Source organism: Bubalus kerabau, chromosome 20, assembly GCF_029407905.1.
Source record: "Bubalus kerabau isolate K-KA32 ecotype Philippines breed swamp buffalo chromosome 20, PCC_UOA_SB_1v2, whole genome shotgun sequence".
NCBI lineage: Eukaryota > Metazoa > Chordata > Mammalia > Artiodactyla > Bovidae > Bubalus > Bubalus kerabau.
This window is the reverse complement of record NC_073643.1, coordinates 50,315,624-50,334,257: the sequence shown is the minus strand read 5'-3', so window position 1 is coordinate 50,334,257 and position 18,634 is coordinate 50,315,624. Positions and strand designations below refer to the sequence as shown.

General features: G+C 53.0%; 1 protein-coding gene across 1 annotated transcript in view; it reads left to right on the top strand.

The window, feature by feature from the left end:
• The window catches only part of DNAH1 (dynein axonemal heavy chain 1), an 87,592-nt gene that overhangs the window by 6,608 nt on the left and 62,350 nt on the right, over positions 1-18,634 (top strand). Inside the window, exons 3-9 of the mRNA XM_055557473.1 lie at positions 6,975-7,345; positions 8,146-8,218; positions 10,408-10,582; positions 11,011-11,167; positions 12,064-12,196; positions 14,470-14,631; positions 15,204-15,456. Coding sequence (XP_055413448.1) covers positions 7,010-7,345; positions 8,146-8,218; positions 10,408-10,582; positions 11,011-11,167; positions 12,064-12,196; positions 14,470-14,631; positions 15,204-15,456 — 1,289 coding nt within the window. The 5' untranslated portion in view covers positions 6,975-7,009. The remainder of the gene's footprint in view (positions 1-6,974; positions 7,346-8,145; positions 8,219-10,407; positions 10,583-11,010; positions 11,168-12,063; positions 12,197-14,469; positions 14,632-15,203; positions 15,457-18,634) is intronic.

Below are 18,634 nucleotides of genomic sequence, written 5' to 3'. Positions count from 1 at the left end.
GCAGCACCCCTGGTCCCCACCATGCAAGACTACCTTTCAGTTGGGGGATACAGCAGTGACCATTGCATGGTTGCCTACTGAGTGGTACTGGCTTTGGTGCCCTGAGGGGAATGTGAGTGTGTTCTGTGGCAACCAGGGAGGGCTTCCACAGGAGGTGTAGCCTGAGATGAGATGGAAGGTGATAGAAAAACCCAAAGAAGGAGATTGTGTCTGGGAAGCTCCACATGAATATAGGTGGGAGTGGCTTTGGACTGGGAACTGAGCATTCATGACCAAGTGGTCCTCACTCCTCCAGCCCCCCACCCAGAACTCCTTTCCACTCCTCCTCCCTGAGCTCTGGGCTTTCAAGGTATTGTCTGTCAGGCTGACCGTGTGGATGAAAGGAGAATTAATTTGTCTTCATTTTTATTCATCAGAGAAAATGCTGGTGAGAGCTGCCGAGGCCAGCTGGCCAGTGGCAGAGGGGGGAGGCCTGGGATGAAGCTGAGCCATCTCTCTGATTCCCTCCATGCCTGTGACTTGGTTTCTCTTGGCATCAGCTCAGAGCTCCTGGCCAAGCAAACCAGAGAGAGATCCTGGGGTACAAGAGGTCAGCTGGGGGCAGGTGGAGAGCGGGTAGCCCCAGGCACCCTGTCTGAGTGCCTGTCGCCCTCTGTTCTGGCTGGTTGGCCATGTGAAGGGCCCATTCTGCTGCCCATTCACACAAGGCTTTCATCTCTGCAGCTACTGAAGCATTCCTCCTGGCCTCAGTACTGCCAGCAGGAAGCACAGGGGAGGGGGGCGCCCAGGTGGGCCATGCTCCTCAAACCCCTGGCCCAAAGGCATGGGCTTGGGCCAGGGTGCCCTAAGCAACCTGTCTGCCCAAGCCCCACCCCGTAACTCTTTCAGGAACCCAGCTTCTCCCCATTTCAACAAGAGCAAGGCTGGCTTCCCTTCAAACCCATAGAATAGGGTGAAAGCCTGCCCTCCCACCACAAAAAGGGCAGGAGCCCAGGATGGGATCATGGCTCAGCTCCTTGCTTCTCTCCCAAGGAACGAGTGGACACGATGGCTTCTAGGACAGGGCAGGAAGATCAAAGCCTGAACCCAGGCCGTGCCACTGGAGAAGATGGCATTTGAGGGTAGGCACCTGAGACCCAGGAGGGCAGGGACTGACCCACAGTCCCCTGCCGAGGAAGGGGGCTGTTACATCCACTGCCCACCCCTGCAGAGGGGCAAGGTGGAGCTGGCAGGGCTGCTGGGGAAAGCATCACTCCCTGCTCCCCTCACTCAAGCCCACCTCCAGTTGAGGGATACAGCCAAAACCATTGTGTAGTAGAGGGTGAGTGACTTTGTGAGCTAGATCTCCTGAGAGTGGACCCTTTCTGCAGTGGCTTGTCCATCTGTCCAGAAACCGTGTCCCCTATGATGTCACCAACCCGCTGCGTTGCTTGGCAACTTTCCAGGATTAGTGCTCTGCCCCTGTCATCCCTGACGTCCCACCATGGGCTGATGTTGCCCTGGCAACAGGATGGGTACTGCAGCTTTTTGGAAAGCTGTACCCAGTGCAGGAAGTGGCAGGCAAAAGAGGAGAAGCAGGTGCCTCTCCACAAACTAGAGTGGGGTACACAGCCTAGCCCTAGCCTTACTGAGGAGCCAGGCTGCCCAAAACAGGGCTTTGGGGGTCTCTGTCCCCTCGAAAAGCTGTGGCTATTCTTGCTTTAAATCCCCCTCACTCTCTTTCCTTCTTTCTGGTCACCAAGTATCTATTGTGTGAATGCCAACAAGAAAAGCAAAGTAAACCATTGTTCAGGCTCAGGAAAGGTTTTATCAGCATTGGGTCTTGAAGGATCAGTAACAGTTGGCCAGGCATAGGAGTTGGTGGAGAGAGATGTTCTGGACAGAGGAAGCAGACATCAGTGCAAAGTCTGAGTTACTGACTCAGCGTGTGCATGCTAAGTTGCTTCAGTCATGTCCGACTCTTTGTGACCCTATGGATTGTAGCCTGCCAGGCTCGTTTGTCCTTGGGATTCTCCAGGCAAGAACAGTGGAGTGGGTTGCCATGCCCTCCTCCCGGGGATATTCCTGACCCAGGGATCAAGCCCGCGTCCTGCACTGGCAGGCAGGTTCTTTACCACTAGCGCTACCTGACGTTGTCTCTAGTCACAGCTTTAACCCTGCTTCTGGGTTCTTTGTGACCTGGTATCTCTGGCTCTCTCCCACTAAGTAGACATTTTATGGCAGGGGCAGGGTCCAGTTCAAATCTGGATACTTAGTCCCCAGCACAGGCCTGGCACCAAGTCAGCATTACTAAAACATCAAATAAAATCAGCTATTTGCATACATAATGAGCATCAGGTCCTACCATGCTCCCCCCCCACCCCAATACTAACCTGTCTTATCAAGCCTCAGTTTTCCCATCTATGAAATGCAGCCAGTTCTGAGAAGGCTCTGGGCAGGGATTCTCAGGTTGAGGTAGAGTTATTTTTTACATTGTCTTTGGTTTGTAATCCACCTGTTCTCCTTATAGAAACATGGAAAGACTGGTAGGTACAGAGGGCATCTATATACCTTCAGATCCCCAAATTCTCAGTATTGGGCACATCCACTGCCCACCCGGAGGAGGGCTGAGGTGGAGTTGCAGGTGTGTATGTGTGTGTTTAAGTTGAGTCTCTAGGTGGGTGTGTGTGTGTGTATGTGTGTGCCGGAGAAGGCAATGGCACCCCACTCCAGTACTCTTGCTTGGAAAATCCCATGGACGGAGGAGCCTGGTGGGTTGCAGTCCATGGGATAGCGAAGAGTCGGACACGACTGAACGACTTCACTTTCACTTTTCACTCTCATGCATTGGAGAAGGAAATGGCAACCCACTCCAGTGTTCTTGCCTGGAGAATCCCAGGGACGGCGGAGCCTGGTGGGCTGCCGTCTATGGGGTCGCACAGAGTCGGACACGACTGAAGTGACTTAGCAGCAGCAGCAGCAGCTGTGTGTGTGTGTGTGTGTGTGTTTAAGCTGAGTCTTGGGTGGTGGTGGGGGTCCAGAAACGACCCTTTCCCACAGTGAACTGACCATCTTTCTGACATCGTGCCTTACATACAAACTTCAGTTTGTAAATTTCCCCAGTTATTCTTCCCATGTTATTTACATAACTTGGGGTTGTTGTGTTGTTTTGTTTTTTTTTTTTTTTTTTTCTTTTAACCAGGATTCAGAGTGGACCCTTTAGAGTTGTTGTTCATACTTTGAAAACAGCTTTTGCACATTTTGTCTCTTTCTCTGGAAAAGTCTGGGAGGGGAGATGGATAATGGAGGCTGGATTTGAGAGCCTAGACGGCTGATGCTTTCCCGACGACCCCCATCCAGCCGCCTGGAGGTGGACCAGTCCAGGGTGGACGAGCTGCGCGAGTCTGGGAGGGAGGAACCAAGTCCGGCGTTGTGTAGGGGACACCAGTGCAGACCTACGGAGGTTTACTGACGGAAGCTCCCGCGAGCCTTCCCGGATGGTCCCGCCCCTTAGCAACGGACCCAGCGTCTCTCCATAGAGACGGGCAGCCGGACCCCCACACCATTTGCGGTGGAGCCGGTAGGTCGGTAGGTCGGTGGGCCTGAGGGGTCGCAGGGCCAACACCTGCAGGGGGAGCTCAATAAGGTGCGGGGGGCAAGTGTACACCAAGGAGGACGCCCTCCTGGCTCAGGGTTCACATCTCTGCCCACGAGCCCGCAAGCGGTTTCTTGTCTTTGCTCAGTGGCAAAGGAGTGGGGGCCACGCTTTTAAACAATCTTGTAGATAAGTTCCATACTGACGAGACCACTTTTAAAATTTTTATGTTTTTGCTCCACCCCCTTGCTGAGAGAGTAGCCCCCTCCTTCTCCTTTCCCATGAGGAAAAGAGCCAGGTTTCTGGTCCTCACCGGCCATCCAGTCCCTCTGCTGAGCCTGACCACTGTCCAGTCTTCTTAGTCCTCATTGTCTCATCTGTAAATTGGCAGAGTGCTGCTGCAGCTGTCTCACAAGGCTTACAGGATCAACTTCCTCCCTTCCTTTCCCCGCTCATTCAGTCATTCGTGCAATTACTCACCAAATGCTTTCTAGGCATCTGCCATGGGCCAAGCCCGTGCTAGTCCCTTGCTAGGTGCTGAGGTTCCAGAGATGAATGCTACTTGGAAATGGTTGCATTTGAGCTTGAACGGAACCCTACCATGTGAAACAGATAAAGGCGCAGGGTCCTTGTTGGGTGGCTCAGGAGTGGGTGGCTCAGAAGCCCTCGTGCTGAGGCACTCACCTTGCTGAACCTCAGGGCTCCTTGGCACATAGTTTGAGAACCACTGTTGTAAAGCCAAGGACAAGGATCTTTAGGCTAGCCAGAGGCGGATACCTCAGTTTATATTATGGTTCTGCCACTTCTTGGCTGTGTGCCTTTTCCGAGTTTCTTAACTTCCATGGACCTTGGTTTCCTTGTTTGTGCATTGGGGATTCTAGTAGTAGCTGCCCCTTGTTCATCTGTGTCCATCTAGCCAAGTGCCCGGCGGGTGGTCAGGTCACACAGGGCTGAATGCCTGTGACTCCAACCCGAAGCCTCCTCTGACTCACACCAGTGGGGCTCCCAGGTAATCTTCCTGGAGAAACAGTAACTTGTGTTCACATTCCAGTAGTGCCTTTTGAGCAGGTCACTTACCCTTCCTGAGCCTCGTTTTTCCCACCTCTGAATCTCTGAGAATTGAGAATAGTCTCAGTTCCCACCTCAGAGATTTAAACAAGATAATGTGTGAACTACATCTAAACTCCCAGTGCCAGTCACCATTCCCAGCGCTGCACCTTCCAGGGCCACCTCGCCCTCCTACCGGCCAGTTCCCTCACACAAATGAGAGGGTGCTCAGCAGAGGCCTTGCTGGGGACCATGTCCTCTCTCTTACCAGCCACACCCATTCCCATGTGCAGACTGCTGTCACCTGTGAGACTGTGACCGGAGGCAAAGTTCTTTCTGTCTGTCTGCCTGCCTGTCTGTCACTGGTCCTGTGCACACTGGCGAAGTCCAGGTGTCCAGAGCTGGGTGAGGTTGGAAGGGATCCATTGATCCTTGTGTGGGGCCGACGGATGGAGGGGAAACAGGATTCTGAGTCTGCACCTCTCTCCCATCTTCCGTCTTGGGACATGCCTGAATGCACACCCCACTGCCAACCTGCTCAGAGGGAAAAGGCCTCCAGGGGCAGCATGTGCACTCGTCACTGGCTCCTTTTGCCCCCAGCAACACTGCAGCTTCCTGGACGCTTCTGCACCTGTTACGTCTATCAGTCTTATAACACACCAGGAAACAGCCACGCATGGTCAAGCCTATCTGAGAACCAGGGAGACCAGGGAATGGAATGCCTTTGTGTGGGGCTTTGACCCAGCCTCTAGAAGACATGCTCTTTCTGTTTGGTGATTTTGTTAAAAGATGAAGCAGATACCTGTGGATTTGCAGCCATGATGGGGCCAGTGGGTCCTTTGTCTTCAATATGCTCTGGGAAGGGCTGGCGGCAGACAGGTGGGCCAGATTCAGTGTCATTTTCAGCACCTGCCCCTGGGGACGGCTGGCCACCAGGGAGTAGATTCAGGGAGCAGAGTTCTGGTGGGACATGCTTGACTGGTGGAAAGCTGATTGGCCTTTGGCCTCGCAGTGTGGGACTTGCTGCCAGAGCACCATCTGCGCTTCCTGTGCCTTCAAGTGGTCTTGCCAACTCACCACCCCCTTCTTAGAAGCGGACTCCAGCAGCCACAGGATGCTTTGCACTGCTGGGTAGCCTTGCCCCAGACAGTCTGGCTGCCCGCCCCACCCTTCGGGTCAGGCCAGGCAAGATTCTCCTGCCATGAAACTAATAGCGGCCTGCACCGGCCAGTCCCACCAGGCTAAAGTGGAGATAACGGAGCGCCAAACACGCTGCTGAAAGAGAGACCTGTCCCACTGCTCCTGCAGGCAGCGGGTGGGAAATAGGACCGGGCAGTGGGAGGGGGCCTTATTTGGGCCAGGCCTCTGTTTCTTTTTGTTGAGATGCCCTCCTTTAAATTGACATTTCTATTGAGATAATTGTAGACTGACTGCCTTTTTTTAAAAAAAAGTTTTTTTAATGAGTATAGTTTGTTTACAATGTTGTGCCAATCTCTGCTGTACAGCCAAGTGACTCATATACATATAGCCATTTTAAAAAATGGCTTATGCTTATATACATATAGCCATTTAAAAAAATATTCTTTTCCGTTATGGTTTATCCTAAGGGATTGGATCCACTGGAGAAGAGATAGGCTACCCACTCCAGTATTCTTGGGGTTCCCTTGTGGCTCAGCTGGTAAAGAATCTGCCTGCAATGCAGGAGACCTGGGTTCAGTCCTTGGGTTGGGAAGATCCCCTGGAGATGGGAAAGGCTACCTACTCCAGTATTCAGGCCTGGAGAATTCCATGGACTGTATAGTCCACGGGGTCACAAGGAGTCGGACACGACTGAGCAACCTTCACTTCACTTTTCCAGGAGATTGGATCTAGCTCCCTGTGCTGTACAGAATTACCTTATTGTCCGTTTATCCTGTAGGCAGTAGTCTGCATCTGCCAACCCCAAACTCCCAGTCCATCCTTCTCCCTCCACCCCTACGCCCCACCCCTGCCAACCACAAGCCCGATCGTTATGTTTGTGAGTCTGTTTCCGTTTCATAGGTAGGTTCATTTGTGCCATATTTTAGGTTCCAAGTATAAGTGATATCACATGGTATTTGTCTTTCTCTGTCTGACTTAAATCACTTAGTACGATAATCTCTAGGTCTATCCATGTTTCTATAAATGGCATTTTTTTTTTTTTTTTTTGCAGCTGAGTAATATTCAGGTTAGGAGAGTACGCCCCTCTCTCTTCTCCATCCCTGGGGCTGGGGCATGTTGTGGGGTGGCCGACTAGACATCCCTGTACTCTGGTGGCCCTGGGAGCTGAGCTGAGGCTGACCAGGGCCCAGTGGACGTCAGTATCTTGTCCTAGGAACTCTGGCTGGGACATCACCCTGAGAAAGCAGCATGGAGCAACCTAACAGAGAAGGCCACAGCCCAGGAAGGGCCTCTCAGGGCCGAGAGTGCAGATGGACCTCTGCGGGCCCCGAGTGTAATCTGAAAGACCTGGAGCGTGACCTGGGGAGGATTCTTCAGGGACCAGATTCTGGGTCACAGAAACTTCCTCCAAGCCCTGACCCTAAGACCCCACCTTTACCTCTGTCCGTGACCCCACCCATGCCCTCAGACTTGGGGCAGCCCCGGAAGTTGCCCCTGACAGGCACTGACAAGAAGTACCCCCTGATGAAGCAGCGCGGATTCTACTCTGACATCCTCAGCCCCGGAAGCTTGGATAAACTTGGGGTGAGTGTGGCAGCCATGCCCTTACCAAGCCTGAACCTTCCTTGTGGGTTCCATTTGCCCTTTCTTCCTTTCATCCATCTATCCATGCACCTATCAGTCTAGCAGTTTTCTACCCACCCACCCATCTGCCCATCCATCCCTGGTGACAGCACACGAGGATTGTCATCCATATGCCCAGTGTCATGGGGCAGTGGGTTGCTGGGGAAATATTTCCCCACTCCTGCCCCCAACTGTGGCTGGGGAGGGGGTCATGTACCGCTTAGATCTACAAGATAGGTATGAATTTTCTGGGTAGGATGGGGTCTGGAGGGTGTTCCAGGCAGGGGGAACAGAAGGTACAAAGATTGGAGATCCCTGACAGGCCATGGCCCACGTAGAGGAGTAGAGAGATGGAGGGCGGGGGAGGACGGAGAAGGAAAGGGATATAACTAGGGAAGGGTGAAAAGAGCCCCGTGGGTCCCGTACAGCCTTAGGATGCTTTTAGGCAGAGGACCTCTGTCTTGTGGCCCAGCCCCTGGACACACGCCAGGACTGTTCTCAGAGAGAGGAGGGGGCCTGTGCATGACCAGAGCGGGCTTGGGCCAGGGTGTCCCAGGTGTCTATAGCTTGTCACCCACTTTGGCCTCTGAATGAGGAATTGTGCAAATTCCTCTCCATTGATTCTTTCCCATCCCTGTTCCTGTGCCCCTGGAGTGCAGCCTAGTGGGCTCAGGGAAGACACTTGGCCTTGGGGATCCTTCCAGATCCTGCCTGTCCTCAGGATGTTTACGCTCCCTCAAGGCTGTGGGGTTTGGTTTCAGGAAGTGTGCCATGGCCCCTGCACAAACCTGGACCTCCTGTGGCAGGCTGACCTTGACAAGTTCACCCCAGAAGGTCAGTGCCCAGCAGGGCTGCGTGGGTGGGTGCCTTCAAAAGCAGGGCCTCTGGCCTGAGGGAGATTGTCTGCTCTTGGCTGAGGGTCTCAATTTCCTCCACTGGTAAAATGGGGATAGTAAGACACAAGGTGCTTTGCAAGGGCCCCGCTCGTGGTGAGTGCTCAGTGAAGCACAGTTGCTTAGTCATTACTCTCAGCAAAGCTCTGTGTGGCAAGGCTGCCCAGGTGCACTGGGGCTGCTGAGGTCTGGAGCCTCATTTCTCTCAGCCTGGATGGGGACAGTGGGAAATTGACAGGTATATTTCTTGCCTCCCCTGGAACACGGGCTTGGAGGAGTTCAGGACTGTGTCTGAGCTGTTCTCCAGCTCAGGCCACAGTACCGGAAACAGGGCTTGGAGAAGGAAGGTGCCGGGGAGGTCACTGCTGGGGAGGGGAAGAAGGATGCTCCTCTCAGGCTCCGTGATGAGTTTTGTAAGGTCTGGGACAGGCCTGCAGGGTGCGGGGCAGCCCCCAGTGGCAGAAGGGAGCAGAGGGTGGCTCCAAGAGAGGCAGTGAGCAGGGAGGGGCCCTGACAGGTAGTGAGGAACTGGGGGGGACCCTCCTGGCTGGCCAGCAGGCAGGACACCCCCTTCGATCAGGCCCAGGTCCTCCATGGTCCCGGCTGTCTGCCCTTCCTCTCTACCCCCAGGAGAGGCCTGGCTGTGTGCTGGCACTGTCCAGACTCGCCTTCTTGGGACCCACAGGCCTCTTGCAGGGGTGGTGGTCTGTGACTCCCCAGAGGTGGCAGAGGAAACATCATATGTATGTGCCACTGTGCAGTGATGTGAGGACTCAGCCTACTGCGGTCAGCAGTTTTACAAATATCTGTGGCCTAGAGAATGGTTACAGACCACAGATCAAGGGCTGTGGGGGACTGGGAATGGTGCTCCCACCATCCATGGCAGGGGCAGGGATGGGAGAAGCATTGGTCAGCAGCTTTGTGTCCCCACCCACATGAGGAAGAGCAGCCCAGAAGGGTCAGAGAGTGGTGGCAGTCAGGGTTCTTGGCGAAAGGCTTTGTGGAGGCTGTGGAGGCCTGGGATGATGCCTAGGGCTCTGGGCCTGCAGGGGCAGGGCCAGGCCCAGAAGCTCAGGATTTTTGGGGTGGAGTGTGTTACGGACCCACAGGCTTAAGAGCAGATGATTAGGAATCTGAAAACTGCCTCTGGTCCAGGGCTTTTTGATAGCGTGGGGTTCCCTCAGCACCCGGCAGCTCTGATAGAAGAGCTGACTTCGCTGCAGGGCGATGGCCCCTGCTCAGCCTCTGGAAGCTTCTGTAAGCCTGTAGAGTGGGTACACCCAAGGTGGACCCTCCTGCCATGTGGCTACATCTTGACCCCAGAGATGTGAGGCCCAGGCAGGGGCTTCCTAGGACCTCCCAGGGGAGTGGTTGGGGGACATCACTAAGCAGTCCAAAGGTCCCCTTCCACCCGGCCCTGGGAAAGGTGGCTCATCTCCCAAAGCTTTTTTCCACACCCCCTCCCCACCTCTCTGGCTTGCCTGAGACTCTCCTTCCCACTTAACATCTTGAGTCCCGGGAAACTGAAATGTCACCCTACCAGTGGGTCTCTCTCCCCAGTTCCCCTGCCCTCAGACCTGGAACGGAAGCCTGTCTGAGGAGGGATGGCCGTTTTGTGACTTGGGGACCCCGTGGGGGCAGGGTGGTGGTGCTACCCTCTCCTACAGTGTTGAGGATGCCTTATGTCTGGAAGTGGTCCCAGTGAATGCATGGCATTCAGACCCCGAGATGCTTGGCAGGGCCTGCGGGGTGGGGATGGCAGGAACCCACCCAGACATGCAGGGAGTTACCACTTCACCTTCCTATCCAGCTGTAATCTTGGCGAGTAGTTTGATTCAGCACCTGGCTTGAGCAAAAGCTACTGGCACCAGGGTCATGGGCAGCATGGAGGAGAACGATCGAGGAGACTGGCTCTGGGCAGAGAGAGCACAACCCAAAACAGGCCTGCCAGAGCCCTTTGTCCTCCAGGCTCAGGATCCCCCGGGGCTCCCAGTGTACATCTGGCCTCTCCCTGCCTCAGGCCCACTCTGAACTCCCCCTGCCCCAAAGCCATATGCCTGCTCCCTGCCCAGCATGGTGCTGGGGGTGTCAGGCCCCAGCCTGAGTCCCCACCCCTGCCCCTGCCTGCAGTCAGAACCTTTGAGGTTTCTGAGGACTTCAAGGAGCGCCTGGAGCGCGAGCGCATCGGGTCCACCACCAAGCTGCTCACCCAGACTGACTTCCCGCTGCAGGCCTACGAGCCCAAAGTACAGGTGCCCTACATGGTGCTGCCGGGACAGTGCCCCCGCAAGATTGAGATCGAGAGGTATGGCTGGGTCGGCGGTGGGAGGTAGCATCTACCCACCGCAAGGGGTGATGGATGGTAGGCAGCTAGGTGACCATCCTCACGGCAGAGGTTACCTAGATGGGTCTGTGTTGCAAGTGTTCCAATCAGCTCTTCTAGCCCTTTGGTTTCTTAGTGGAAACACGTTGCTTTCCTTGCTGTGAAATCAAGGAGGGTGGCTCTTAAGTCAATGTGGTGGGACTGCAGGCAGGATGCAAGGGTGTTTGGAGCCCTGGAGAGCGGCTCCAGCCACCACACTACTTCCTCATGGGTTCCAGAGAGCATAGAGCCCTGGAGGGGTCCCTGAGCCCCACCTTTACTGCCTCAACTCCATGGGCCCTTGCTGACACCCGAGGGGGCGACTCACCTGAGCTGAGATGTCATGAGCTCCCTCCGTCTCCCTCGGGCAGGAGGAAGCAGCTCTACCTGAGCCTGGACATTGAGCAGCTGCTGGCCAACGAGGGCATCAACTCCGACAAGCTCATGCCCAGGCACCCAGACCCCCACAACCCCCAGACTATTGAGCAGGGTCACGACCCGCTCTTCCCCATCTATCTCCCACTGAAGGTGAGTCCAGCGTCCATGGAGAGCTGATGGTCAGGAGATGGGGGTGCAAGACCTGAGCAGAGGGGTCAAATTCAAAAGGGGGATCCCCTGGCAATGACAAGCACTTGCATGTCAAACAGGACATCTGTTCCACAGGGGGAGTTTCAACATCCTAGGCTGGGGCATGGTGGCGGGGAGGGGGGCTGCCCAGCACCCATAGGATGCTGATTCTCTGCTTCTTCTCTGGGAGACTGGGGAAGCCTTTGTGCATGAGTTCTGGCCCCACCCCCTCCTCGGACGTCAAGAAGCGGCCCAGAGGGACTGTGGAGTAGCGTTCAGCTCCCTTTGACCACTGCGTCTGGGGTCACTGGGCTGGAGAGAGCTGGAGTAGAGGAGGGCACCTGTGTAGCCTCTTTGGAGTTCTGTGGGGAAATGGAGTCCAGGGAGGAGAAAGAGAGAGCATAGCCTGCTCTGGTTTTCACCCACCTCCCTGCTCTTCTCTCCATGGCCCTGACTGTCTCTTGCCTGGCAGTGCATCTGGGGAGACAGAGTGGAATCTCGATGCACATTACCCTCCTGACAACCTGAATCGCCATCATTTCCGAGTCAGGGTGGGCGCTCAGGAAAATCCAAGGACCGCCTCTTCCACTGATCCTGAGCTGGGTGGTCCTGGCCAGTGGGAGAGAGGGCCTGCTCTGAGTCCCCAGTCACCCCTCTGCCTGAATGTCAGGGTAGCTTGTTTGGACAGGGTTTCACGGAGCCCTGTGAGCAGCAGAGGGGGCACTCGGGCCCCTGGTCCCCAGACGTGCATCTGCATCCAGGGAGGAGGCTACCGGGCACCTCTAGCTTCGCATGCTCAGCCCACAGGGGCTGGCAGGATGAGCTGCCTCTGCCCAGCACCTGCTGTTTCCTCCCAGGTGTTTGACAACGAGGAGTTTGACTGCCGGACTCCCATCGAGTGGATCAACATGGGCTTGGAGCCAGGGTCTCAGAACAGGAAACCTGTCCCTGGCAAAGCCCTCCTGCCTACTGATGACTTCCTGGGGCATGGTGAGCAGGGCCAGAGGGGGCAGGGAGGACAGGATCTTGGTCTGCACCATGCTCTCCTGGCAGCAACCCAGCCACGGACTCCTTGGCTGTCCTGAGCCTCAACCGTGGGAGGCGGTGGCCCCACATTTTGAGGCCTCCCTCCCAGCTAGGATACAGGCCAGAGGGCTGGCCCCACAGGAGGAAAGGCAGGGGTCAGGGGTGCCATGGATTGGTGGGCTGGGGAGGGGACAGCTGTGTCTTAAAGAAAAGTCTTTGATTTATTGGTAATGAAAAATAGGCAGGCTTATTAGACATGTTGAAGTGTGTATAAGGGGCACAATTCCACTCTATCACCCAGAAACTCCTCTGCCCCACCTGTATCTGTGGCCTCTTGGCTTTCACCTCTGCATGGACAGCACACACACTATGACACACTCACATACTTGCTTTCAAACACACACATTCACAAGCCCACTGTCACGCTCACCTACCATCCCTCACACACATGTACACAGTCATACGCACATTTTCACCACACAAACACACATGTCGACAGTCACCCGCTCACAACTGCTGTCACACCCACACCCACATCCCCACAGTAATGTTGCACACTTTTGCCAGACCTTAAACTTGTCTGTGTCTGTCCTTCCTCTGGCCCCAGGTCTGCCCTGGCAGCCTCGGACGCTCTCTCCAGTCCGCTGCTGTCCAGAGCAGAGCCAGGCTGAGCTTCCATGGTTCCCGCCCTGGCCTGCATGACTAGTCTCCACGTAGGCGTCCTAGGAAGGTCCGGGTCTTGAGATTGAAGGTGGCCGTCCCCTTGTGCCGGGCAAGAGCCTCTCTGCTCTCTGCCCCGTGCGTGGATATGCCGCTGTGGAGTGGGGAGTGAGCCCAATGGGCCGGCACCCAGACGGGAGACAGGACTCTAGGAGCCACGCTGGTTCTCAGACTGCTCAACCTCCAGGGGGCCCACAGCAAGTCCATTGTGCAAGCTTTAAGTTTGCGTTTCAATTTAAAAACGCATTAATGCTGGAATCAATTTCTCTGAACTAGACAAGAAACCCAGAATGATCCCTTTACTTTGGACTTAATTACAAAAATAATTTAACTCAATTGTTCCCAGATCTCCGATTCTTGGTGATAAAAGCGGAAAGTTTGGGGCTGCATTAACCTTAAATGCACCAGGCAGTGGCTTCCCCGAGGCGCTTCTGCCTATTCTGCTTCACACGGCCAGGGCCCTCAGTGGCGGCTCTAATGGGAGGGACAGGTCGGGAGCCTTTCTGCCAGGGGCTTCTGCTGGGGGCTTCTCGTGACATCTTTCCCTCTAAGTTGAGCCAAGAACAGGTCAGCATTTTCAGGAAGGGAACTAATTAGGACGAGAAGGGAAAAGCCAAACAGAACCAAAGCCGGTGAGGTTTATCATACCTGTCCTCACCTGCCTGACATCGGTCAGCAGGAGCATTTCCTCGGAATTCCAGCCCAGAGAGGATGTGTACACAGTATGACTTCAGGCTCTGTGAGATATGCAGACAGGGTCAGAGAGTGCCGGGGGCAAAGGTGCTATTTTAGGCAGAGATGCTTTTCCAAGGAAAAGCCACTTGAGCAGGGGACGAGCCAGCATCGAGGTGATGTGGGCGAAGACTGTTGTAGATAGAGGGCGCAGCCGCCGCTGAGGCTCTGAGGCAGGAGCCAGCTCTAGATCAGGGGTAGCCAGATGTCCAGTGTGGCTGGAGAGGGATGAGGGAGGGGGGCAGTGGCAGGAGGTAAGCGAGAGGAGTCAAAAATTTCAGGCCAGGACATGGGCGCATTCTGATCAAACGGGCCCCGAGGCCCACTCAAAGCCAATGCAGGGTAGCGTCGTCTTCTACCCTGCCCTGCTCTGATGGAGGGGCTTGGGGGCTCAGCTGCCACATACAGCCTCAGGACTTCCCTCAGCCTCGAAAGGGTCCAGTTGGGATGTGGTGAGCTTTATACCTAGATCCTCAACCGAATCTGTTGGCTTCGGGCTTTCCTGCCTCCCGGTCCCAGCCCTGCTGGCCTGTGTCTCTCGCTGCCCTGATGGAGCCTTGCAGAGACCAGAGCAGAGAGGCCTGGTCCTTCTGCTCCTCCTGCCCAGCTCAGCTGGGAGGAGGCAGGGCCCCCACTCTGCTGCAGCCAGAGAAAGGGAGTCAGTGTGGCGGGAGAGAGGCCAGATCAGTGACCACCGAGACCTTTCCTAGCACCCACTGCCCACATGCGGCAGCCTCACTCCACCCCACAGCCGGGAGCACTGATGGACTCCCCTCCTATTTCAGAGGACCCCAAGAGTCAGAAGCTGAAGTACAAATGGTGCAATGTCGGTGTCCTGGACTACGACAAGGAGAACAAGCTGTACCTAGTGCACAAGACGAGTGAGGATGGCTTAGTGCGAGATGAGACGGGGAAGCCTATCCTGAATGGTGGCGTCACGCCTGAAGGTACGAGGTCTCTGGCCCTCCCTCAGGCAGACCCCCAGCTCAGGCCCAGCCTGGCCTGTGACTGAGGCCGGCCCCTGCCCAGGGCATAACCAGCTGAGGTCTGAATTCCCCCTTGCTCTCTTGTCCTGTGGCTGTCTGTCCCCCAACCAGTGAGAATCAGAGGACCCACCACTCAGAGACCCCAGGAAGGGCAGCTGGTCGTTATTTGATATGTCACCTCTGAGCAGCTGGTAATGGTGTTTTCAGTGTCATGTTGAGAAGGAGCCCAAGGCCCATCAATGAGTGATGTCCGCCCTGGCTGTGGCATCCAGGAATGGGCACTTGAATAGCCCACTCCTGTGAAACCCCTTGTCCGTGCCCAGCTTTTCACAGTTAACGAAGCACTTTCACATCCAATCATGATCCAACTTGTGATGTGGGCAGTACAGGGAGCATTGTCGTACCCCTTTCACAGATAGGATGGGGTCACTTGCTCAGGGCCCCGTGCATCAGTGGCATAGCCAGGCCGGACTCTAGTGCTCCTGCCCAGAGGGCCCCACTGGCTGTTCCTTTGTCCCTCCACCCAACCCCAGGAAGGTCACCCCTCCTGATCTGTCAGTACTGGGTGCCAAGGATCCAGCTCCTCTTCTGTGCTGAGGACCCACGTGTGTTCACACGACGTGTGGGCGAGGCCAACGCCCTGCGCAAGAACACGGAGGCGCTGCTGCTGTACAACCTGTACGTGGACTGCATGCCCTCTGAGGGCCAGCGGCTCATCAGCGAGCAGAGCCTGAACAAGATCAAGCAGTGGGCCATGAGCACGCCTCGGATGCGCAAAGGGCCCGCGTGAGTCCTCCCCACCCAGGCCCTTCCCCACAGCCAGCAGCACCTTCTCCAGGGAGCTGTCAGTAGGGAGCTAGTGCCGCCCTGTATGTGAGAGGGGTACTCTCCCTGTGCTCATCTGTTTGGGGCTGTCTTGCCCACTGTACTATGGACTTCTTGGACCCTGACCAATGCCTTGTTCAGCTCCAGGTCTCTCATTATCAATATGGACTCATGGATTCTTAATTTCATTCCAAGGGTTATAATCTGTTACTACCATTTTTAATTTTCATGCTGAAATTGGCTCAGAGTTGCCCAGTGGGAGCTCTTCAGGCTGCTTCCTGTGTCTTGTTGGTAATGTTTCTGTTATTCTTTGAGCATGTCTTTACTTTCTGGCATAGCAAGAATTTCCAGGGTCATCTTGTACTTTCCCAGGCCCAACCCTGAAATCAACTATTTCTCCAACGGGCCCTGGTTCCTCTTGGTGGGGAATCGCATTTAGAAGACAAGATTTTGGCATTAAGATGTGCTCATTGCTCCTGAGAAATCAAGCTTTGAGGCCCTAGCAGATAGACCTAAGCTATACATATTATTTATTTTACATTATATCATATTATGGTGTTATATTACATTATGTTCCATATAGCCTCCACACATATGTCTAATTATTATATATCTATCTATTGAAATGTCAAAAATTATGAGTTCATATTGATACCTTCACATTTACTTCAAACCACAGGCCTCATTCTTACTTGTGCTTGTTTTTTTACTTCTATTTCTAAAAGAAAATTGGCTTTTATTCTTCATAGTGTATTTACTTATTTGCTCAGACCTAGGATACACAGAAAGTAATTTCAGTTGCTAATCTGTCCTCTTTGGAGGATAAACTCTGATAAGTAATCTTTGATATTTGTTTAGTTTTCTTTTTTCTGTTTAGCCTGGGAGCATACGGTGCAAATGCTAGGTTCAGAAGTTACTTGGTTTAGTTCTCCCCATCCTCCTGAGTGTGATTCATTCGTTTGATGAACTATAGCTTGGTCCATTTATTTTATAAATATAAATAAATACATATATGTGTATATATAGAATATAAGCATGATATAAGTATATGTATATTATAGAATAACGATTCATATATTACATTTTATGTAATATATATGTATTGAATATATGGAAAATATACACATGTATGTATGCATTTCTTTTTATATGTAGTATATATACCCATATATAAAATATAGTCAGTAGTATATATTACTCAAAAATATATACTCAGAGATATGTTACTCTTCACCCTCACTCATTCTATACACATCTCCCATCTTTTCTACTGTGTTCTCACCCATAGGTTACCAATGTCAGTAGTTTCTGGTTTATCCTTCTTGTATTTCTTTTTGCACAAATGATCAGATCAGATCAGTCGCTCAGTTGTGTCCGACTGTTTGCAACCCCATGAATCGCAGCACTCCAGGCCTCCCTGTCCATCACCAACTCCCGGAGTTCACCCAGACTCACGTCCATCGAGTCAGTGATGCCATCCAGCCATCTCATCCTCTGTCGTCCCCTTCTCCTCCTGCCCCCAATCCCTCCCAGCATCAGAGTCTTTTCCAATGAGTCAACTCTTCGCATGAGGTGGCCAAAGTACTGGAGTTTCAGCTTTAGCATCATTCCTTCCAAAGAAATCCCAGGGCTGATCTCCTTCAGAATGGACTGGTTGGATCTCCTTGCAGTCCAAGGGACTCTCAAGAGTCTTCTCCAACACCACAGTTCAAAAGCATCAATTCTTCGGTGCTCAGCCTTCTCCACAGTCCAACTCTCACATCCATACATGACCACAGGAAAAACCATAGCCTTGACTAGACGAACCTTTGTTGGCAAAGTAATGTCTCTGCTTTTGAATGTGCTATCTAGGTTGGTCATAACTTTCCTTCCAAGGAGTAAGTGTCTTTTAATTTCATGGCTGCAGTCACCATCTGCAGTGATTTTGGAGCCCAGAAAAATAAAGTCTGACACTGTTTCCACTGTTTCCCCATCTATTTCCCATGTTCTTATCCCCCCTGTTACATGATGAGTAGCACACTATAGATACTCATTTTTATCTTGCCTTTTTCACTTACGATGCATCCTGAGAATCAGTCCTTTTCAGTTCATTCTCTTTTTACAGCTGCATGGTCATCTGTTGTGTGGATGTACCATGTATCATGGTTTATTCAACCATTTGCTAATACATAGGCATTTAGGTCGGAGAAGGCAGTGGCACCCCACTCCAGTACTCTTGCCTGGAAAATCCCATGGACAGAGGAGCCTGGTGGGCTGCAGTCCATGGGGTCGCTAAGAGTTGGACACGACTGAGTGACTTCACTTTCACTTTTCACTTTCATGCATTGGAGAAGGAAATGGCAACCCACTCCAGTGTTCTTGCCTGGAGAATCCCAGGGACGGGGGAGCCTGGTGGGCTGCCGTCTGTGGGATCGCACAGAGTTGGACACACTTACTAAAGTTTTCTGCTGTCTTTGGAACTTTGTCTGCATATAGCTCAAAGGAGGCATGGCCAAGGACTCACATTGACAGTGAATGTTGAAGGACACTGTGGGTTGACCATGGTGGGATGGTACAGGGTGGCTCCAGGTGACATCGGTGGTGTTGGCAAAGCCCTGTTTTTATTTTTTTTTGAGAAACCACCATCCTGTTTTCCATAGCAATTGCACCTTTTTACATTCCCACAGCAGGGCACAAGGGATTCAAATTTCTCCATGTCCTCACTGACACTTGTTATTTTCTGGGCTTTTTCTTTATAGTAGCCATTCTAAAGGGTGATTTTTATTTGCATTTTCCTAATGCTTAGTGATGTTGAACATCTTTTCATGTGCCTATTGGTTGTTTTGTGTATTCTTATTGGGTGAAATGTGTATTCAAATTTGTTGCTTGTATTTTTGGTTTTTTATGTATTTTTGGTTCTTTATGTACTCTGGATATTAATCCCTTATCAGATATGTGATTTGAAGATATTCTCTCCCATTCCATGGGTTGCCTTTTTATTCTGTTGATAGTGTCTTTTGTGTAACGAGGACACAGAGGTTTTCATTTTGGTGAAGCCCAATTTGTCAATTTTTCCTTATTGTTATGCTTTTGGCATCATGTATAAGAAAATCATCACCAAATCCAATGTCATGAATCTTTCTCCCATGTGTCCTTTTAA